Source organism: Malus domestica, chromosome 08 (genome assembly GCF_042453785.1).
Source record: "Malus domestica chromosome 08, GDT2T_hap1".
NCBI lineage: Eukaryota > Viridiplantae > Streptophyta > Magnoliopsida > Rosales > Rosaceae > Malus > Malus domestica.
In genome coordinates this window covers 5,389,449-5,412,806 of record NC_091668.1, presented here as the reverse complement: position 1 = coordinate 5,412,806, position 23,358 = coordinate 5,389,449, and the positions used below count along the sequence as shown (strand labels likewise).

The following is a 23,358-nucleotide window of genomic DNA, read 5'->3' as shown; positions in this document are numbered from 1 at the left end:
TGCATCCACAAGTTCGAATTTTATAACTGCAATATAGACACTTGACAAGTGAATACTTTGATTTCACATAAACAATATGCATTAAAATAAACAAATCATAAACCCTAGAATCGAAAATCCTAATTATATTTACAAACACAACGCTCACAAATTAAATTATAGAAAAAGAAGCAGAAGAGAAGATGGGCATTGATCGGGTACTTGACCTCTATAAACGGAGTGAGAAAGAAATGATTCGCAAGCGCAGACTTGCTACCAGTATGTTGTGCGTTAAATTCCCAAAAAACAATTGAATTGTTGCTGAAGTTTCACCCCACCCAAGACACTTTGTACTCCAAGTTTCAAGACAATTATATGATTTTATATTTAAATATTTTATTAAATTCAAACTCTAAAAATATATTTATATATATATATATATATATATTATATATACACACACATATTTAAAAAGAAATATTTTGGACCCTCCCCCACCTAAAACGTTGCACGGCAAGTTCCAAAAAAATATTTATAATTTCATATTTAGATATTTTACTCAAACGACAAAATTATATATATAAATATATATAGAAAATTATGATTGGAACTCCAAAATTCTTATTCTACATTACAAACTTTCTATATTTAGAAAGAAAAATACACTTGTGAAGAGTGTAGGATGAGATTTTTAGAATGTCAATAACACTTTCCTATATATAAAAAAAATTAAAAAATTTGGGAGCCCCCCAAAGTGGGGCCCTAGGCTGGCGCCTAGTCGGGCTACCCTTCAGCTCCTCAACTGTCCCTTTCTCATAGCCCGTAAAGCTCGACGCAGCGTCGAAAAACTCGCGGCTGCGGCGAGTAAGGCGCGCATCGCCACCATCGAATTGGCGGGAGATTTGTCTCCATCTTCTGTGTCTTTGTCGTCTCTAATTTGCTCCTTGTCCCTAACCGTATGCCTCGTAGATCCTTATTATCTGTTTGGATCAAAACTTGAACTTTGGGCTCAAGAAAGGAGCTGGCCCAAAGGGATGCCTAGAGGAGAGCCCGGCCTAAGCCCAGCCAAAGCCCAGAAAGCAGGAAAGGGCCTTTTCTGACTTGGTGCAGCTCATGAAGACCACTTGCTTACCTACCTAAAGGCCAAGTGGTATAGACTGACCAGCTACACAGCCCATAAAGTACTTTATGGTGGCAGTACATGTAAAATAGCTGATGAGTCATCACCCTTCAAACCGCATTCGGGCAAGGTTGCTGCTATAGGAGACCAAGCCGAGTTGTCTATATAAGAAGAAAGAGAAACCAGGAATAAGGACACTCAAACAAACAAACAAATGCAAGCACAAACTCTGCTCAAAGCCAGATTTGCCTTCAGAACGAAGCTGTAGTCAGCTCAAGCCTTCATCCCTCTCGGGACAAGCCTTCACTCAAACTCTTGTAATAGCTCTGCTACCCTGTTCAACCTTGCTGTAATATCGATTTCTCTTTAAAACTCCTCTCCTTACCTCTCCCTAAAAAGCTCTCAGACCCTTAATAAGCCACAAAGATAGGAACCTGCAAGACGACCAGGCTTGCCTGACAAGGTTAAACCTTGCCCGACCTTCTTTGTGTTTTTGTCTTTTCATTCATTAGCCTAGCAATATGTTATATACTTCCAGTTATATTCAAGTTATTTTTCTAGCAAGATGACTATTAAAAGGCTTTCTCAGTACTCGGATCCGATTTGAATATATATTCATTGTTCAAACCAGATCTAAGTTCTAAGCCCTCGGGCATGTAAATTTGATCAGTTAAAAGTCCTTGGCCTCAAGGCATAAAAAAGAACCTTATGTGGACTTAACCCATCCACGACAATCCTTGATAAATGAGAAGTCCAAAGTTACTTGGGGCGCAAGTAATCGACCTACCTCTTAGTCTTATTTCTATTATATTATGATTATCATAGAACGCGTAAGCATGGAATGGATTCTGATGGGAAGCCTCAAGGCCTACACCTAAGACCCCACGAAGGCACCTATTTGGATTCATTCCGTTCTGCGGTCTAGAACGTTTGAGTATAAGAACGAACTCTAATGGGAAGCCTCAAGGCCTACACTTAAGGCCCTACAAAAGCACCTATTTGGGTTCATTCTACCTCTCGGACTCGGGTAATCAGAAGTATAATAGTGATAAGACTCCTGCACTCACGAGCACAAATATGATGTGTTCGAGCACTGATTTAGTTATTGATAGGAAGCTTCAAGGCCTACACCTAAGGCCCCACGAAGGCACCTATCATAACTAACACGGTTTCTCGGGTATATACATATATACAACTAAAACTCGACATCCATTTCACATCTGCCATACTGAAGATGGCAGTGGCACGCCTGAGCACCTAAAAGTTAACCTTGATTGTGAGCCTCAAGGCCTACACCTAAGGCCCCACAAAGGCACCTCTCAAAGTTAACTCTGTCCTTCTCTTTTAGCCTTGCCCTACGAGCCTTCCCCGAAGAGTCTTGCCCGACAAGACTTGCCCGACGAGACTTGCCCGACAAAGCCCGACAGTGAAGCAGAAGCCCGTCAGCAGGCCTCAACCGGCGCCAACCTCCTGGGGAGCTGTGCGCTCGTCGGCCAGGAAACGTACCCGACGAAAATTCCTGACGCGAACATTATCTGTTTGGCAGGAAAGAAAATTAAACATTTTCTAATCAAAACTTAAACTTGTATTGTTGGGTTTAATGCAGATGCTGTTGCCGGCAGCGGATTCGATAAGTATGTGAAAAGGTCGTTGCAATTTACTTTATTTAATTAGTGCTTGGCTATTATTGCATCATCTTTAGGATGCTTTAAGGTTTAGCTTTGGGAGGGGGCTAAAAGCGCCTTTTGAAAGGCGCAACTGATTGCTTTTGGTTGAAAAATTTAGAAGAAAGAAGTATTTTGATTTTTAACAAAAAGTTGAACTTGTTTATTAGAAAAGCAGTTTTGTAGCTTATAAGCATAAGTGCTTTTTAGAGAAGCCATTCCAAACGAGTCTCAACATCACCATTTCAGAATACATGATGTACACTTGTGGTCACAAATGCTTTTGATAGAAGTGTTTTTGTTAGAATTACAGTCTTCTCTTTTTTTCAACCCAAGTGCTTCTAGCTATAGAAAGCTATTTTATGACCTAAAAGTACTTTTAAATTTTTCCGCTACAGGCTGAAAAAGGGTTTTTACCCCATGGAATGCCTCAATATGATAAACTCAGGAAAAAACTCGACCCTCTCGAGGCTTATGTATCGCCAGTCATATTAACCCAATTACAAATCAAGGACTTTGGTAATATTCTTTGCCTTTGCTTTCCTTGATCGTTAATTTCTCTCTTGTAATTTTCGACGATTTATTGTTACTTTATCCGAACGCAATGACATTTTAAGATTCATACAGCCGATCTCACTTAATGGAATAAGATTTTGTTGTTGGTGTATCGTCACTTCGTTAAAGTGGTAGAAATTTGTTGTAATGTTTCAACAACTGCAGAGAAATCTCTGGAAGGTGACCAACCCCAGTTTGCTACTTGCCGGTCTCTGCTGCGTTCAGGCCCGGCAGCGTCACTTCGCGTAAATATTCGAGCTGTAAGTTGAGAGGTTTCCTCGAGTAGCATCAGTCTACATGCTTTATGTAAGTTGGCAGTTTTTTGTGTACATTATGAACTCCTAAGAGCTTCGGAAATGTTTACCGGAACTATAGGTGGTGCGGTATGCTTCAGACGATGATGGCAATGGGAAAACCGCTTCAAGCGATGTTGATCAATGTCTCAGGTACCATCACTGTCCCGGCGAAAACATGGCTCTTCTGAACTGGATACAAGAGAGCAGTAACAAGCTTATGACCGATGTCAATCTTGAGACCCGGATTTTTTTTTTTTTTTGAAGGGCCTTGGAGGAGCTGGATTCTTTGCTTTGGCACGCAACGAGGAATGAACGAGCTCCGGTCAGTTCTATGAAGGCACAGATTGATACTGCCCTTAATGCACTGGACAGGTGAATCTTTATCTTCATCTCCTTTCGTATACACAACAAAGCTACAATTTCTGATAACCGTCTTCTTTGCAGCCTCCTCAAAACTGTACCTTCAGTAGTGCTAGCAAGGGGAAGATCGCAGCCGATTCCTACAGGAACTCGTTAGAAAATGCAGATCTTGATATTTCAGACCCGGACCTGAAGCAATTGGAATCAATACTGTAAACTCATGAGCTATGAAAATCTTCCAACACATACCTGATTTGTATATTTTTCGCCCGCATGTCGAAGCATCTCTCCTACAAGAAGACCTGAAACCAAATCCTTCCAAGACGATCATCAAAGTGTTTTTCATGATGGACCTGAAGCAAACTGGTCAGCAAAACATTTAGATCGACTACATACATCTTTTGAAATTACGGTAAAGAAATGGCGAATCCTTATGAAAATTCCAGGAAATCGAAAACAGGAACTAAGGAAAATTAATCCAGAAAAACAATTTATTGTATACATAAAGGCAGTACCAAATTCAGTACCCTATACACACAGAATTCAAATGGTCTAGAATTCCACTCGTCGCGGAAAAATCAAATTCAAGACGAACACTAGGTCAACATAAAAGCAAACATTACTCATTGTATGGATTACATATGAAGCCTATGTCTGCTACCTATATAATACCTAAATTAAATACAAGCACAATATGATTTACATACAAATTCTGGGATGGACGACCAAATCTGCTTGCTGGACTAAAAGCCGAGTCAAATAAGCCCCGCGGAAGAAAAGATGCATTTCTTGCTATAATCAAGACTGTTGCAGGCTGCTGAATATGCGCTTCAAATTAGGGCATGCAGCACGTAATCTCCCCATGCTCGTCGGGCTTATCTGTCAATCACCATAAAAGACAGTATTAGGTTGTATTATAAGAGGCAGGTTTTCTTACAACGATATAGCGGGGGAGTGTAGAAGATTGTACTAACCTTGGGACAAAAACGAACATCAAGAGTCTCCAGCATGCTACATTTCGATATGGCAGCTTCCACCACTGTTTCATCGATGTTGCAAGACTAATACAAAATCCCAGCAAGAAAATGAAATTAGGGACCAGCAGTAAACTAAATTAAAATGATTTTATAGAAAGCAAAAAATATATTAAAAAAGTCTAAATGCATGTCACTTAAAAAAATAAATAAATCCCAGGTTCCATGCCTTTCAACATTTTGTTGGTATGGTCAAACATGAATTTTACATGGAGTTAAATATATTTTTTTAAGGTGATAATCCGTATAAATATAACAACATAAGAGGCAGAATGCGTACCTGAAGAAAGAGAATAGTCAATTTCGGACAGTCAAGCTTCAAAACTTCCAAAGAAGTACAATTGCTGAATAAAAAGACAGAAATGTTAGTGGCAAGACAAAACATCATGAAAATCTAGAACTAAATATACAAAGAGATGTTCAAACTAAATAAACGAATTACCTCAAATTAAGAAAGCAGAGGTTGAAACAAGCAACATCAACGTCCTTTAAATTTGCAGAAAGAGAAAGGTTTAAAGATGACATGTGGAAACAACGTGCTGCTGGTGGAATGACAACTTTCCTAATATTTGGACAACCTACACAGTTGAGGTTCTGCAGTAACCGGATTGGCTGCTCAATTGGCACCTGGACATTCTCAGGTAAAAACATGCCAGATAGGGAAGGTTGCCCGGCACTGCTACCCCAATTCAGGTCATGCATGTTCACACAGCCATTCAAGCTCACATGAGTCAAGTGCATACAAAAAGAAAGAAGCTCCTCGATAGCAGACTGACAGAGGGTTCCATAAGACAAATCCAGTTCTTGGAGAGCTGGAAGAGCCCCATCCTTGTAAAGAGGCTCCAATGATGAGTCAGATAAGTACTTGCAGGCTTGTAACTTCAACACCTGGGAAAAGATAAGAAAAGATACGATCCAAAAAATCATGTCAAAAAATCTGCCCAAGATTCTTCTAATTTTAGTTCAAATAAAGAAACATCCACATTCTGCTCAAAGTACATGAAATATCAATATCCTATGGTAGGAGGATCACCATGCTAAATTTAACAACAAATCAACAAAGTATGAGCTGTAAAAATCACCTTAAGTTTCATACAAGACTCGAAAACTGGCTTCAAGTTTGTCAAGAAAGTGTAGGACAAATCAAGCAGAATCAAATTTGGAAGCCAGCGCAATGAGTAGAGTCCATCAGAACCAACAGAGGGGCATGACATTAGAATTAAAGACTCTATCATTGGGCATGAAGCAGCTGTTGCAGACAAGCAATCGTCCCTAAGCTGACTGCATGTGCAAATTATGAGCGATTTGAGTTTAATTGAGACTGAAACAGTAGGGATCATAGCAGGCTGGTAGGTAAAGTACTAAAAAGTAATGAAAATAACCTGCAAAAGGAAGCGTCTAGAGATGTTAATAGTGGACAATTGATGGATGCTTCAGCTAACACACCACATCCCTTCAACTCCAGCAGCACCATATTTGGCGCTTCGATACTGAGCACATTCAATTTGGGACATATTCCCAAATTTAGTGACCTAAGACCAACCTGAAGAAAGGAATGAAAAGATTCAGTTTTCTATTGACTGCTTAATGTCAGAATTGACATGTAGTGAAAAAAGTGTGATAAGAGTCTGCGCATCTCATGGCTTTATATAAGAGCAACATAATTCACATTGTAAAACTCATAAATTATCATAAAATCTTTTTACTTTACAATCATTCTCACTTACTGGACAAAATGCTGCTCTTTCAAGATGATCACAACCATCTAAAGAAACTTGTTCAAGATAGGGGCAAGTCAGTTCGAGAGATGTAATTGCCCGGCAACCAACAAGTGAGAGGCTGACTAAAGAAGTGCTACAGAATCGAACCGCGGTTAAGCTCTGGGTGAAGTAAGAGATTATGTCAGCCAAGGGAAGTATACATAAGATCAGCCAGCAGATAAGATCAGCCAGCAGATATCTCAATTGACCAAACAAGTAATTAAGAATGAGTTCAACCCTCCCTGAATAACAGTCCAAGTATCAGGGAACAAATAATAATCAAAGAGTTTTTCACAACCCCCAATATGATTCAGGGGAATGACCAACAGGTCATGCATTTGTTGACAACATGGTTTAAACTCACAAGTTTATTGCATCAATTTACAGAGTCACATAAGAATACATAAATAATTCCAAACGGCAAAATTTATCCCATCCCATAAGCTAGCGTAATCAAATCTCAAACAGTATTAACTCAGGTAATGAGAAGAGATAAATTGACAAACCTCACAGTTTTCAAGAACTAACGTTTTGAGCAAAGGACACCCACCACCATCGCTGAAAACATCACATATAGAATTTGTTAAAGATTCACAATCTGTAAGGTCCACTTCTTGCAAACTTTGGCATTGCAGTGCCAGCGTGGTTAAGCTCTCTTGCTTTTGCAATGCTAGTTTCTGCAAATTCCAAAGACCACTTGTTCAGATTTCATGTGTCTAATAAAATCAACACTAAAAGAATATAAATGGTTCTTCAAAAGACTTACCTGAAGTGAATTTGAAGTGATGTTGATACGATGGAGCACAGGACAGTTAGAGACCATTATTGATGACAGCATGATGCATCGTAGATTCAAATCAGCAAATCTGCAGAAGAAACATGCAAGGTGAAAATTTTATAAACAAATAAGAGAAATTCTCCTCTCCAATTGGGAAGCTCTCCACCGGGGGGGGGGGGGGGTGTGTTGGGTACTGGAAGAACATGAGCTTACTTGCGACAATGTACTAGTCTAATATTCTGCAAGCGTGGAAGGTCCAAGTTCACAGCGGTAAGTAGACTGCAATTGTCAAGCTCCAAAACCTACAATGAGTAATAATCAGATTAATATGTTTAAAGGCATTCAATGAGACAGACAAACAATACTGATATTTGAGACCAGATTCATACCTCAAGCATGTAACTATGAGATATTGCAACCATTGAAGCCGAGGTGATGCCCTCACAACTGTGAAGCTTAAGAACTGTCAACATTGGCAGTCTTACAGACTTCAAAACAAAAACAAGGCACAGAAGCATGTCAAATAAAATAAAACAAATATTGGTACTAAAAAAAGGATGGCGAAAACCACTACAAACTAACCTCAAGAGATATATTTGGACAGTACGACGCATTGAGAACATGGAGATTAGCACAAGCAAGAGCAATCTCACGTAGAGTTTCATCAGTAACACATGAACAATTTGACATATCCAATGACTCTAATTGAGGACATGAGATTGCCGCTGAACGAATTGCAGCATCTGAAAGCTTGTGGCAAGAGCCTATATCAAGATCATGCAAAAGAGGGCTATTAAGAACAGCCTGCGCCATGTTACTGCGTTTCAATGACAGAGTTTCAAGTTGAGGACACCTGCAAAAAATCAGATTTAGCACAAAAATGTAGCCAAGTAGACAGCATGTGACAATTCAATTTTAATTAAAAAAAAAAAAAGAAAAACACCTGATGGATATCCGCATAACACGACATTTTGTTAATTGAAGCTGACGCAGTCTATCATGGTTTATAGGTATCTCCTGGATACCATTACCAAGAGTAGCATCATTGATGATCAAACTTTTCAACATTTGACAGTCTGCCAAGGAATGGAAAAAGATGTCCCCTAGTTGCCCTTTCCCTAGGGTTAAAACCTCGAGATTCCTGAGAAAAAAAAAAAACAAAAATGTAAGTTACTTGAACTGAAAACTATATCAAAGAATAAATACAATAGCATAAATATTTAGAAAAGCAATTTACCTCAATGAAGAGAGAGCTTTCATAACAAGCGAGTGAATAGCAGGGGTACCAGAAATATTCAATTCTGTGGCATTGGGATACCGCCAACATATGTCCTCAACTGTAATTCCATATAAAATGAGTGATAAGCATACAATTTGACATGTTAAAAAAATAATTTTTTATTTTAACTTTTCTGATTCAGTTATATAATATCAAATTGACCCCATATAGTATTTTTAGTCAAAGAATAAATTTAGACTTTTATTAAAATTTACACTTTCACTAAAATTTACAAATGGAAACTAAAATATTATGAACTCAACAAACACATTATCCATGCCTCATAAACTCTGAGTAATAATAACCAACCAACTTTTAATCTAATAAATGAATATTTCCCAAATGCATTATCCATATCATTAGCCATGTCCGAACACAAGCAGTAAAAATTACATACAGAAAACCTACCAAAATATGAAAAAGAAAAACACATAAGTGACCACTGGTACAAATTCTCTACTTACTTGGGCAGTTAGCACAAATAAATCTTCAATTTTTATACTTACTACCAGTATACCACAAAAATAAAGTAGAACTCACATTGCTCCACAGATATACTTCGATTCTCAAAATTCAGACACCTCCAGAAATCTTCATGAGCACTAGCAGATCGCCACTGCCTACAGACTATTGCAGCTCGGCAAAGATTAATGTGGTCCAAGAAAGAGAAAACCTGAGAATCAGGAGAAAATGACATTTATAATAAACAAATTTAGGACCAAAACTGATAATAGCCCTTCATTATATGCAATATACGCAAGGCAATGCTTACCATATGTAATAGGTCATCTGTAAGATCCATCCGAACTTCTAAATCTTCTGTTTTTGAGGTGCCACTATGATCACCGTCATCATCCTTACCACTGCCATAATCAAAGGGGCCCTCCTCACAGCCAATATTAGGAGTAGTATTTTGAAAAAATGTCTCGCTCTTATATGGAATGAAAGAGCTCTCATTTATTCTGTAGTCTCTTTCTGCAGATGAACTGGAATTTCCAGCACCTGAAGCCATAGCCATTGCATAGTGGAAATCACTGCAAGAAATAATGTCGCAGACAATCATGAGTATCGTTATTCCCAGCTGAAAAATATTATAATGGAACCAAATAATAGATATAGCATATACTCATTAGGGTAATGTTATCTATTCCCAGCAGAAAATAAAATTATACTGAAACCAAATAATCTAAAACATATAAACCCCTAAACTATTCGTAATGAAACAAAAAAGTTAAATCTTTCAGCCCCAACTAACTACTAAGGTGAAAATTTTGGTAACCAATGGCAAATTATCTAAAATCTACCAATCGATCAAAACTAAGGAGCTACAGTGAGAAACTCACTGATTAAAGGATTGAACTTTGGCTCGCTTATGGTGCGAATCGTGATCACTGCCATTGTCTGCAGCCGAGCTACTCTCGCCCTCGGAAATCCAAGGGTTCCCAATCGAGGCCCTCAACGACGCAAGAGCACCAACACAAACAGACTCATCCCACTGAGCGCCACCACCACGCATTGCCTCAACCATCCCTTCGAACAATACCAGATGGTCATTACGGCCGCGCTCATTCCCCACCAGCCCCAAACTCTGAGCATTGCCGTCAATTTCGTCGCCATTTCCGATGGCGCCCTCCGAATTGCCGTCATTTCCAAAATCCCCCTCCTTCATGATCGCCTCCGCCTCGCTATCGTCCTCTTCTGGTTCGTCTCCTTGGGTGAAGCATAGGCAGCACCAAATCTTCATGCACTCGAAAGAGCAAACCTCTCGGGACCTCCGCAAACCTAGGCCGCGATCCGACGCATCTTCATCCCCCTTCCGGCTCCTCCTCCGAAATTAAAACCCTAATTGGCGCAGAAATGACAGAAACGGCTCGCGAAACCCTAGAAATGTGAGGACCACCGATTCGAATTTTTTTTTCAAAATTCTTTGTTATTCGATACGAATTGATCGATATCTACATGAATATACAGAATGGAATTGGGAACTTGAGAGGAAGACAGAGAATTCAGCAGATCAGATTGGGGATCCTCCTGAAAGTGCTTATTTGTGGTGAGGTGCTTTTTTGTACCCTCGAAAGCGCTTTTGAAAATAATCTCTCTGTGTGTTTGTTTTTCTACTTGAAAATGAAACAGCAAGTCTTGCAATAAGAGTGTCTTTCCTTAAAAGAATAAATGATTAACAAAAATATTTATATTACAAACGGTCCGGCGCCGTTTTGATTTTTCTTCATATTTTTTTCTTTCTTATTTTATTTTTCTCTTTCCCTTTTTGCCATTGGTTGTTTTCTTAATTTTTGTGTTTCTATTTTATATGGTCAATTTCTTGATTTTATATTTTTTTTTTCCCACCATGCTCCTTGCATTTCTAAAAGACTCACTAATATCCAATCTAAGGATTGCAATTTAACCTGTCAAACTCTATTGCATATAACTCTAATTATAAAAATACTAAAAAACTTTAACCAAAATTATAATTAATATGACTAATCGCATTAGTTTCAACCTTTAAAAAATGATGACCAGTCTCCTCACTAATATCCAACCTGAGGATTGCAATTTAATCCGTCAAACTCTATTTCCAACCTAAGATTACAATTTAACCAGTCAAACTCGATTCTCATAGGTAATTGATATGAACAATTTAGTTTTGGGGATTAAATTTCGAACATTTTTTTTTATAGTTAATCGTCGGGCAAATTTTTCGATTTCAAGTTGTATTATGGTTATTGATAGAATTGTTCGTTCTTCTCGGAGAAAAAATAATAATAATTTATTTTTGGAAATCTATATATTATGTCATGATTTTCCCTCCTAAAAGAAAAATCATGGAAAGCATATTTGTTCTTTGTTTTTTCTTTTTGGTCATAACATAGAAAGCATATTGGTTGGGTCAAAATAATCTGGTCGCATTTAATGAGCATGATTATGAATGTCTAACTAAAAAGAAGAATATGTCAACACAATGTCTTTATTATATCCTAAAATGGAAAAATGAGAAAAATAAAAATTATATGCTAAATTTTACAGCTTTCCATCTACACTTCTCATCTCGAACTCAATTCACTACAACAACTAGTTTTTAGCGATATTTCGCTTCTGGTATCCTAAATTCAATTACCGCTCTCTATTTACTTAGAAAACAATAATCTCAAAACAATTTTGGTACAAATATTCGTATAATTGTTGTAGTATAATTACTCAGACAAACTTGATGAAAATCAATAAAGTTAGAAAAAACCATCAAAATAAAAAAATCGGATTTTTGTGAGAGTAATTCGACAACAACGTGACACGACTGCCCAGTCTGCTGTACTCAAGTTTTTATCTTTTAACTTTGAGGAAACAAAGTTAGATTAATTTCAACTTTGATAATTAAGAATGATTAGGCATTTTACCCATATGGGAAACCTTGGACTTTAGACAGAGTGGTCAAATTGCAAATAGGGGGAACATGTAGGCCCCAATGGACACAATCAATGGTGACAAAAAGATGTTGAAAAATCCACAAAAGTCCATAAAATCTTGACCCAAATCTTTAACATAAAAATGGTGGACAACATTGGACTGCCCACTAACGGCTCAAATTTTCAAATATAATTTGAATCCTCCAAAAACCCAAGCCCTCACTAGGTTAAAATTACAAAACAGGCCTCACATAAAAAGCCCAAATATTTGATGGTGGGCTTGATCCAATACTTAAATTAGCTACAAGATGGAAGAATTAATTGTGGCTAATAGAAATTAAGATGTCAAATACATGCGATAATTTCACGTGCTTAAAGGTTATCTACTATCTTGGTTCAATTGTCAATGATTTTTCCTTTTGGACTTTAACTTTGGGAAGAGGCGTACAAATCCATGCAAGGAGCCGCCGTAATATCAAAGACCGAACATTAGGCTTTCAGGGTTAACGTAACTAGTGATGATCTAGCCACTTAATACTACGGTTTTGTGATATTTTTCATCATTTGTAAGTGAGAGATCTTATGTTCGAATCGTGAATGGTGAATTCGATACCAAATTAGGCTGTCCATTGTGTGTGGCTTCTGAACTCCATCTCCCCTTAATATATCGTTGTATTTAAAAAAAAATAAAAAAAAAATAGTGATGATCTATATCAAAATCGTAAGATTTTCAAAATCTTTACGTGTTGCCAACTGATTCTCAGTTGAACATTCAATTTTGACATGCATCTATATCGAAATTCTAAGATCTTCGAAATCTTTATGTGTTGTCGATTGATTTTTGATTGAACGTTTAATTTTAACATGCATGAAGACTGATAGTATAAAAATTAAATCACACATGTGACAGACTGAAGAGATCCTTCACATGTATGGAGGCTTGTTGAGAGGCTCCGTATTGAGGATGGAAGACTTGTATTTAGTTCTTTTTCCATCTTAAGTATCTTCTTCACTTATTTTTCAATCATTTTAAGTTAGACACTTGTTAAAGTTTTAAGGATGGTAGTGCCTTATGACTGATTGACATTGATATTATCTCAAATTAACAGGTGGTAAATTAATAATTGTGATCATATCTTATACAAAAAGTATCAATAAATAAAACTATCCATTTTATGACACTACTACATAAAAGTGTTTTTTTTGAGGAAATTTCATTCGTCAGGCAAAGAGGAATTTTGTCATGCTAAAGTTTGTGACAAAGGTATTCATCGTGTTAAGATTTTAAGGGATGAAGCTCTTTCGTCGCGAGAACTTTAAGGAGACGACAATGTTCTATCGCGTTAAGGTTTAGGGGAAGACATCTCTTTGTTACAAAATTCTTTCCACGACGAAATTTGTCCTATCATATTTGGTTTTCAAGTATTTTTTGTTTTTTTATTTATAAACGTTTCGTCACCCATAATTTTAAGCGATGAATCATGTACTAACGTTGAATTTTAGGAGACAACTTCATTTCGTCGGACAAAACTTTTTTTCTAATTATTATTATTTTTTACTTCAACAATACTCACAATCTAACATGCAAAACAAAGATTAGCACTTGGAATGGTTAGATTCCCTTCCATCGTAACAAAATAAAAGTAAACAGCCAAATATTTAGCTCATCGATCCGTGCATGGTTTAGATTCCAACGTAACATGTTACCTTTCCATGCTTTAATTTTCCAATATTTGCAGCCTTTTGCATGGTTCACACTTCAAACCTTCCAACGTAACATGTTACCACAATAATTTATTGATTTTAATGCATGGTTTGAGCTTTGCTATGCAAAACGCAGAGTACTTTCAGGTTCGCCGGAGGTAAATAGTAAAAGTAAAACACGTGATTTCATTTGCATGGCACGTTTACAAAGGACGTATACGATGCTTTTTGCATGGCAATTTAATTGACCGAGGCTGTTCTTCCTCTAATCACATATTCGATTGTAGCTTACAAGAAATCATGATCTTATAATTGCCTTCTAAAGCCAGATACGGGGCCACCCGCGCCCCAACTTTTCTCTACTTTTCATGGAAAAAACAAGATAAAAAGGAAAAAGGAAAAATAAGGGGAGAAGAAGGAAAAGTAGGGAATAAAAAGAGAAAACCAAGATAGATTTGATTTTCCTAGAAACCAAACAAACCAAAGCGAAGCTCGAGGTTTGGTAAGTAAGAACCAAATCGATTGGGAGAAAAAGTGGAAGCTTTTATAATGCATGAAAAGAGAATCTGATGCCCTAACTACACGCCTAATTAGCAACACTTCCCTTTTTTTTTCATCTCTTTTTTGTTGAAACGAAAGAGAAGTGGCACTTTGGACAAGTTGAAGTCAAATCATCTCCAGCTGAACATCAAGGACCAGTTTAGATTATCCTATATAGGACATAATTAAATTGGATTAAATTGAATGGTTCAATATAATTAATTTAATTCAGCCTGTGCATTAGGGTTTAAGGTTTTAAACTTCAAAAGGGAGCAAAGGCAAATCTAAAGCAAAAGAAGAAAAGGAGATGGACTTATCACGGAGAGACTCTTAGTTATTCTTGATTTTGTTTATGTGATTAGAGAGATAAACACAATCAAATATATATAACTGGTTTTAAGGTAAAATCTCACATTATCATGATATTTTACAAAAAGCGTCAATGTCATGAATAATTGAGTTAACCACAATAATATCGTACATAACCGTTCACAATAAAGATGTGTATTTGATTATTAGATAGATGCTCTCCCTATCGTGGCACAATAAACACAAGTACGACATTATTAAAAAAAGTAGAGTAGAAAAAATCATAAGAGAAGCAAGGTCCACAAAAGGTTGGGAAGTAGTACGCCCGGTTCACCAGGTTCTACCATTGCGAGGCCCAATCATACTCAAAAGAAGAGTTTGATCCTGGCTCAGAAGGAACGCTAGCGATATGCTTAACACATGCAAGTCAAACGTTGTTTTCGGGGAGCTGGGCAGAAGGAAAGTGGTTTAGATAACTGTTTTGGCAGTGTCATGGATAATTGAGTGAACCAAAGTGATGACCTTGTCCACACTTCAATATAGGAGCATGATGGTCATATCATTGACTAGTTAATAATACTTCCATCCATTTCTTTTGGCAGTATTTTTCATCCAATTATTTTGGTTTTAAGGCAGAATCTCACATTATCACAACATTCATGATAAACACATACCAAAAGCGTCAACGTCATGAATAATTGAGTTCACCACAATGAAATCGTATATATAATAAAGATGTATTTTTTGTTATTGGACAGACTCTCTCCTTATCGTGGCACGATAAACATAAATACAACATCAGTGTCATGGATAATTGAATGAACCAAAAGTGATGATCCTGGCCACTTTTCAATATACGAGCATGATGGTCAAATCATTGAATAGTTGATAATACTTCCATCCATTTCTTTTGGCAATATTTTCATCTACAAAGAAACAAATTGAAAGATGACCAAATTTTTTTGCTCAAAACTATTTCTTTACATTAAATTGCTCCAACAGATTCTTTGTCGATTGTCGATTGACAACAAGGGTACTGACCCACCAGTAGAAACTAATTACGCCAATAAGAAAAAAGAAAAATAGATGACAACAAAATTACATTGGACTGAACCATCGACAATGACTATTTATTCAACTAAAGCTAGGGTTGAGGAACCCTCGAGAAGATTTTCTGTCCAGGAGCAAGGATGGCCATTGGATCGAAGCACTTCTTCCGCTCCACGAATCTCGACCATTGATCACTTCCGAAATGTCGCTTCCAATCCTCCTGGGATCGATAGTGAGGCAGATAAAGCTTGAAATCGAACCCTTTTCTGGTGCAGTATTGTATTATTTCTTGGTTTTGGGCCACCAGATTCTCGGCGGAGGGGCCTTTTGGGTATGGTGGAGTGAAGCGTAGCAATGCCACTATGTAGAAGATTTCGCTTTCCGGTAGCACCACAGATGTACGAGTATCCCACCTGTTCACACGTAATTAAGTGTTAATTAATAATTAATCAAATCTAGTTGCATAATTCTACCAAACCAGAGGGTATTATTGTAAATTTAAAAAAATGGAGGATCAAATATAATTCCATTCGGAGAAATACCAAATTCTTTGTCGTTTCTGAAATGGCAAAAGATTTCTGGAATATAAAATATAATTTTCCATAAAAGTGGAAAAAAAAAAACTCTCCGCATATGACCAACATGCCCTTGGCAGGCCCTTCCAGCACTTCCTGTCTGGCTAAAAATACGATAGCGCCAGCTTAAATTTACTGAACTACCCTTTTTCATCCTACTTTGGGTGGGGCCCACTGTATCTTTGTACGGCCGGGCCTGGTCATTCCTACGTTTGCTTATACGCTACCCAGCCCTCCACATGGCGTATATGGTAACTTCGGACACATGAGGGTCCGGATTTCCTACGGGTCCGGTGCAGAGTTCAAATGGTACAACAGTCATCAATCCTCCGATGGGGTCCCACTTGATGACCTTACAAGTAGAAAATATTTGACCTAATTTAACCACCATCCGATTTAAAATGTTTTCACCCTTAGTCAGCGTATCTAATTCGGAAAATGATGTCCATAATCTGTACCATCTTTTACAAGCACAAAATGAGGATAAAATGTCAACATTACATAGCATGCAAATAAAGCATAAATCTAGCAAAGTAGAAAGGTGCGAATATCACATACTTTTGATTGGTTTATACCAAAGTTAATGTGATCATCGAGGTAAGAAAAGTAAGAGAATGTATGACCATCTGATGTTAACACAGCTCGAAAAAGCATGTGTGTAAGTTTCAAATTAAGATTTAAAGTGATAAGGGAAGGTGGTACCTAAGACTTACTGATTGACTCGTGTAGAGTTGAAGGTCAACAAAGAAACGCCGTCATATCAAAATAATAAAGAAAAAATTTTGGTAGGACAATCTCATCGCTTGAATGTTCGAACACTCCAACAAAAGAACAATCCCTTTCGTAAATGGATACGTCCAAGCTTAAACAGGTGTAACACAACAGGCACACGACATAACCCATTATGAAATTGACCTAATTAGCTTGATTTGGTTGTCCTACCGAATATTTTTTCCGCTAAAAATTGCAATGATCATAAATATAGAGAGGTGACGAGGGAAGGGAAAAACTTACTTGCTTCGCCGGAGAGGGTAGACAAGCATGGGCCCTCCGATCCCATCCTTGAGGATCTTCTTGAACACCGTCCGATCGAAATCAGCGATATCTGATTTCGACACGAACATGTTCAACCAAGGGTGAGGCGCGTCCCAAATTCCATTGGCCTTGGCGTGTTCCTCTGCGCGCTTCACACGCAATAAAAACTCGACGTAGCTGAGGTCCACTTGGAACTTCAACTCCTCAACGAATCCGAGGCCTCCAAGCAATCTGTTCACGCCCTGCCAAAAAAAAAAAAAAGGTTTCAGCAAGTAAAGTCGAACAGCGAGGGCAATTGCGTCATTGCGCACCACACAAAGGACATACATTCATTATCTACAGATTTCAGAAAACGACGGCTTTTTGGCCATTTGCGGAACAGCGGGGACCATGCCGTGAGCAAAATCTCAATCATCGACGCCTACTGGTGCATTTTAATTACCATATTACCCCCGAATGAGTGTCATTTGGTAATTAAGAGCAACATCAAGGGCTTTTGTGATCAGCATCATGTCAGAAAATCCAAGGGAAGATAGTAAGATACACTACTGTCGTATTGTCAGTCTCAAGTTGAACCAAACGACGAACGAAAACACTTCCGAGAAAAAATGAATAAATATTATTTTATTTTTTTCAAATTTAGAAATTAGAAGAAAAATATGATGCCGAGGATCTCCCGATGAACGGATTTTCAAATTTCAACATCAATATATTGCGTTTCGGGTTCAAATCTTTCTTATTTTTTATTATAAGTTTCTAACAGAAGGTAGGAAAAAGAAACAGAGTGATGATGGCGAACGGGAATAAAGCCGTACTTCCATCGACAAGCTTTGTACACGTGTGAGACTGAGTACACTAGAAGGGGGGCTGTTTTGACTTTTTCACTGCCCCGGCGGGACGGTTTTGAGCATGACTTCCCATTTAACGAGAAAAATGATGAATAATGTTATTTTGTAAGTTATTAATTTTTTAATATACATATTTTATTATTTATTTAATAACGAATAATGTATCATTTCCTCCAGGTCAAAATCCTCGCGGCAGCGGGCCCACTTAGGAACCACCTAGGTCAAAACTCAGTCATCACCGCATGGACCCCACAGATAAAACTGTACTTTCATGGGACCCCCAAAACCACGCCCATGACGCAAACTGCATTTTTTTTTTTGGTAAAAGACGCAAACTACGATTAAGCGCTATCTGATCAAAACTGCCAGAAATTGGGGGTGCAAAGTTGTTATTCTACAGCAAGAAGCAGGAGATAATTGTTGGTTATAGTTACCGTATCGACGGATGAGGGGCGGTCGGTGTTGCGGTAGTGATGAGCGAGTTCGAGGCAGTAGAGGATTGGCCCGGAGGTTCGGGGGAGATGGGCCGGGTCGAATGTCTCCTGCGGATCCAGCGGCACCGAGGGACGCCCGTCCGCCGGGTTGTCGCTGTTGACGAATGCGAAGCCTTCCACGTAGTCGAACGAGTCGCCGCCGTCGTCCTGCCTAGTCACCAGCAACTCGGCGTCCCGAGTGAAGTCGTCAAACTCGGTGTACACCAGCCTTATCCATCTTACCTAATCACATAATTAATTAAGCTTAATTACGCTCCGTAGATTTTAATGCAGCCATTTTTTTATAATTAATTTGGGAAACAAATTAAAAAATATACCGACCATGTCCGGGGCGGGTTGCAGAAGAACCTTAGCTTTGGTGATGATACCGAACTGACCGAGTCCGCCAAGTGCGCCGAAAAACAGCTCCGAGTTTTCCTTTTCGGAGCAGTTAAAAATTTCTCCCTTCCCCGTAACGACTTCTAACTCCGTAACGTTCGACGTTTGTGGACCGTAACGGAAAGCCTGACCGCTGACGCCCGCGTTGGATAACGTCCCGCCCACCGTCAAGCTCAAGTAATCAGTCCACGACCGCGGCGCCATCCCGTGCTCGGAAACGCACCGTTTCAGCACGTCTTCCCATAATGCCCCTCCCGACACGTCAGCGTAGACGGAACCGTCGCTGGCCCTCACAACCCGGAGATGCTCCCCCAACGAACGCATGTCCAGGACGAGGCCTCGATCCGCCATCGCCTGGCCGTTGATCGAGTGGCCGTTCCCCCGCGCCGCCACCGTCAGATTCGAGGACCTCGCCGCCTCCTTCACCACCCTCGCCACGTCGTCGGCGCCGGCCGGCCTGATGAAAGCCAGCGGCGGGAACGACTTCATTCCCCCGAAGTCTCTCCCGGCTTCGCCGCCAAAGTCGGCGACGGTGCCCTGGAGGCCCAGCGCCTTGGAGAGGCTCGAAACGCCGTCGTCGTGCCTCGATTCGGAGACGAAGCATTCCAGGTAAGCTATCATCTTTGCCGGAAAAATAACAGTAACAGAATATCTGAGGCGGTTAGGCTTCGATTCTCCCCTCTCTCTCACTCTCTCACTCTCTCTCTCTCTCTCTCTCTCTCTCTCTCTCTCTAGATAGCTTCGTTTATCCCGTGTCAGATAGTATAGAGAGAGAGCGGTAGTCTTTGCTTGCTTTGCTCTGTGTGGTGGTTACGGTTTGGAGTTTACGCTTAAATAGCGGCTGATCCTCGTGTGACCCTTCCTGAGGAATTAAAAATGATTTATTAATTAAATATTTGATATATTTATTAAATAATTAAGTGAATAATAAAATTAATGACGTCAGGAGGGATAGGTTCAACATCCAGTTTGACGTTGAGATCCAATCGACATGCTCTGTCTGCCACTTTCCACATAATATATATAAAATAAAAAATAAAAAAAGAATTTAGTTTTTGGAATATTTGTTTTGTTGGAAGCTTGTAGTGCATGATTACATGGTTTAAGTGGTTATTAGTGGAAATCCCCTTTCAAATGCCGTGTTTTGTTGTACCACTTGGGCTTGAGGAAGTAAGTTTAGGGTAATTAATTGTTGATTAAGATTGACGTTATGATGACACATCGGATTAAAAGTTTTGACGGAAAAGTTGAGGGATGTGTTCGCTTAACTTTACTCGTCTCTTGGATGATACATTAAGCACGTATTCGAGAGATTGTTTAAGGTTTCTAGAACACGGAGCACAGAGGCGGATGAAAATAGTGATTGGTGCTCTCATGATTATTTGGAGTTCGGAAAATTAACATTGGAACATTTCAAGGTTTAAATCGGTTGCAAATTAACATTGTGTAATGATATATGTCGTATGCGCTCAGTGGCGGATCCAGAAATCTTACCCCAAGGGGTCGCAGTGTAAAAGTTCAAATAAAAATTTAGGATGGAAAAACATATTGAAAATGAAATCATAGTACTTTCATTCATAATTCATAATGGAAACAATATTACAAACTATAATTGTCCACGACGAGGTTTCATATTTTGAAAACGAAGCATTATAGCTTCATTTTCAATACAAGCAAAAATATCTCTCTCAATATAAACAAGCAAGCTATCACTCAACCATTGATCTCCCATTTTGTTCCTAAGTGGACCCTTAACAATATTCATGACAGAAAATGCTCTCTCCACTGAAGCAGTTGCAACTGGTAAAACTAAAGACAATGTAATGAGCAAATATACATAATTGAATACTTGATGCATCCTTGTCTCCACCATTTTTTTTGCAAGATCACCAATCCCTTCCAATTGAGAGAAATCACTACTGGAACACACATAATGAATATAAATCTCAAGTTGATCTTCAAGTGCCAAACGATCTTCATCCGAAAAGTCTTGAGGATAAAATTGAGCAAGACGAAGTAACTTTGGTTTATCAAAAGCTACAAATGAATCTTTCGGACTCAAACATGTCATACAAATAAGCAACTCGGTATTTACCTCATTAAAGCGATCCTCTAACTCCGTAATTTGCTCATCAATGACATAAATAAAGAGCTCCACACGATAATGATGACGATTTGTCTTTATTGGAGCATAACGCCTTGACCTCCCTGGAAGTATAAATGCCTCTTCCATGTTAGGAACATCAATATGATGTTTTTCACAAAAAGAAGATACTTCATCAACCAATGCATCGAACCCATTATTCCTCATCCAATATAGCTTTTCCTTGCATGATTTCACTAAAGCCATTGCATTCACAATTTCTTGATCTTTCCTTTGCAATGCTTGTGACAAATCATTTGTGAGTCCCAATATGACTTTCATCAAGAAAAGGTGAAACACAAACTCAAAAGTAAGTATCACTCTCATTAACGTATTTGCTTCACCCACACTTTCATTGGGATTATCATCAATAACCATTTGAAGCACATGAACCACGGATGAAAACATAGAAATGATGCTAATCAAGGTACCATAGTGTGAGTTCCATCGTGTGTCACCGGCACGTTTGAGACTTGTTTCTTGATTTAAGCCTCGCCCCGTTATAAGACAATCATTTTCAAAAGCTATCACAAGCTCTTCTTGAAGTTGCCCTCTAAGTGAATCACGCCGCTTACAAGATGCTCCAACATGATTAACCACATTATTAGCCGTTGCAAAAAAAGAGGCAATGTCTATATTATTCTTTGCTACGGCAACAAGAGCTAGTTGAAGTTGATGAGCAAAGCAATGAACATAATATGCACAAGGTTGTTCTCTCAATATCTTTGTTTTAAGGCCATTCAACTCACCTCTCATATTGCTAGCACCATCATAACCTTGTCCTCGTAGCTTGGAAATGCTCAAACCATAGCGAGAAAACAATGTGTCAATAGCATCCTTTAGTGAACTTGAAGTAGTGTCGGTAACATGTTGGATACCCACAAATCTTTCAATTACATGCCCGTTGTCATCCACATAACGCAACACCATAGCCATTTGCTCTTTCACAGACACATCACGTGCTTCATCCACCAATATTGAAAAGAATTTATCTTTTAGACCATCCATGATAGCATCAAGTGTTTCAAGGGCACATGAATTCACAATTTCTTTTTGAATGGAAGGAGCTAGTAATTTGAGATTCCCCGGAGCATTTTCCATCACAACTTCTCTAACTTTATCATTATTATCTGCAAGGAATTGCAATAACTCCAAGTAATTTCCCCTATTGCTTGAAGTGGCACTTTCATCATGGCCACGAAAAGGAAGACCTTGTCGCAATAAAAACTTAGTGCACTTGATTGAAGCAATCAAGCATGTGCGATAAGCCTTACGAGTTTGGTCAGAGTGTTTGCTCACTGCCGTTTCAATATGTGTAGCTTGATTCATCAAATTTGTAGCAGCTTCTCTAGCCTTATTATGAACACTCCCAACCGGTCCAACATGCATCTTAAATCTTTCTCTCCCTTTCTTCCAATTCTTAAATCCATCTCCAGTGAAAGCTTCACTACCCACTTGTTCAAAATTGGTTTTAAAGAGATAGCAATAGAGACAAAATGCCGCATCTTTAGATACACTATACTCCAACCAATCAAACTCATCAAACCATTGGGGAATGAAGCGTCGATTAATTCCCGACATATTAGTTATTGGGAAATTATGACCTCTAGGTTGACAAGGTCCTTTTTGTAGATATAATCTTCGGACCTCATCTCTCATATTAGCGTCATAATCTATTATTCGAGTTCTTAATCCAGGATCCGCTTGAAGATTACCCAAAACATCATCTAACTGACTTTGTCTTGAACTTGGAGTTCTTGAACTACCAACAGTATTTGAACTATCAACATTATTCGAACTACCCGAACCCGATGATGACTTTCTCTTAAAAAACCGTTCCATAATAATGCTTGCTACATATACAAAATATTCAAAATAAATACTCACAATATAAACAAACCATAAACATAATCAAAATAAATATGAATTGGATTTTCAATTAAATTAAATATCTCATCTTGCATTCTAATTTCTACATATACAAAATAATGAAAATAAAAACTCACAATATAAACAAACCATCAATATAATCAAAATAAATATGAATTGAATT

The 23,358-nt window shown here is 38.3% G+C and overlaps 3 protein-coding genes and 1 pseudogene across 7 annotated transcripts; 1 reads left to right on the top strand and 3 right to left on the bottom strand.

Annotated features, from left to right (window-relative positions):
• The first annotated feature begins 182 nt into the window (after positions 1 to 182).
• Positions 183 to 4,282, top strand: LOC139197985 (uncharacterized; annotated as a pseudogene).
• On the bottom strand, positions 3,319 to 10,987 carry LOC103440907 (F-box/LRR-repeat protein 15). 5 transcript variants are annotated; one of them, XR_011583576.1, is made up of 20 exons: positions 10,169 to 10,987; positions 9,598 to 9,859; positions 9,366 to 9,498; positions 8,784 to 8,883; positions 8,490 to 8,687; positions 8,129 to 8,399; positions 7,936 to 8,034; positions 7,760 to 7,848; positions 7,535 to 7,634; positions 7,275 to 7,445; positions 6,736 to 6,888; positions 6,391 to 6,551; positions 6,091 to 6,289; positions 5,451 to 5,896; positions 5,289 to 5,352; positions 4,949 to 5,035; positions 4,682 to 4,853; positions 4,224 to 4,327; positions 3,683 to 4,114; positions 3,319 to 3,576 (listed from the first exon to the last, which is right to left on the bottom strand). XR_011583576.1 is itself a non-coding variant. In XM_008379605.3 (17 exons), the coding sequence occupies exons 1-17, from the start codon at positions 10,567 to 10,569 to the stop codon at positions 4,773 to 4,775; spliced, it is 3,015 nt and encodes a 1,004-aa protein (XP_008377827.3). In that variant the 5' UTR covers positions 10,570 to 10,987; the 3' UTR covers positions 4,448 to 4,772. The 5 variants fall into 5 exon arrangements, 1 of the variants encoding a protein (XP_008377827.3); XR_011583574.1 differs by having other exon boundaries at positions 3,319 to 4,114; positions 4,224 to 4,337; XR_011583573.1 differs by having other exon boundaries at positions 3,319 to 4,114.
• Positions 10,988 to 15,664: 4,677 nt separating this feature from the next.
• On the bottom strand, positions 15,665 to 20,018 carry LOC103440905 (cytokinin dehydrogenase 7-like). Its single transcript, XM_008379603.4, has 4 exons — positions 19,106 to 20,018; positions 18,725 to 19,006; positions 17,422 to 17,684; positions 15,665 to 16,245 (listed from the first exon to the last, which is right to left on the bottom strand). The coding sequence occupies exons 1-4, from the start codon at positions 19,781 to 19,783 to the stop codon at positions 15,927 to 15,929; spliced, it is 1,542 nt and encodes a 513-aa protein (XP_008377825.1). The 5' UTR covers positions 19,784 to 20,018; the 3' UTR covers positions 15,665 to 15,926.
• On the bottom strand, positions 19,908 to 23,147 carry LOC139197984 (uncharacterized). Its single transcript, XM_070826207.1, has 2 exons — positions 21,258 to 23,147; positions 19,908 to 20,024 (listed from the first exon to the last, which is right to left on the bottom strand). Exons 1-2 carry the CDS (start codon positions 23,145 to 23,147, stop codon positions 19,908 to 19,910), a joined length of 2,007 nt encoding a protein of 668 aa, XP_070682308.1.
• Positions 23,148 to 23,358: the final 211 nt, after the last annotated feature.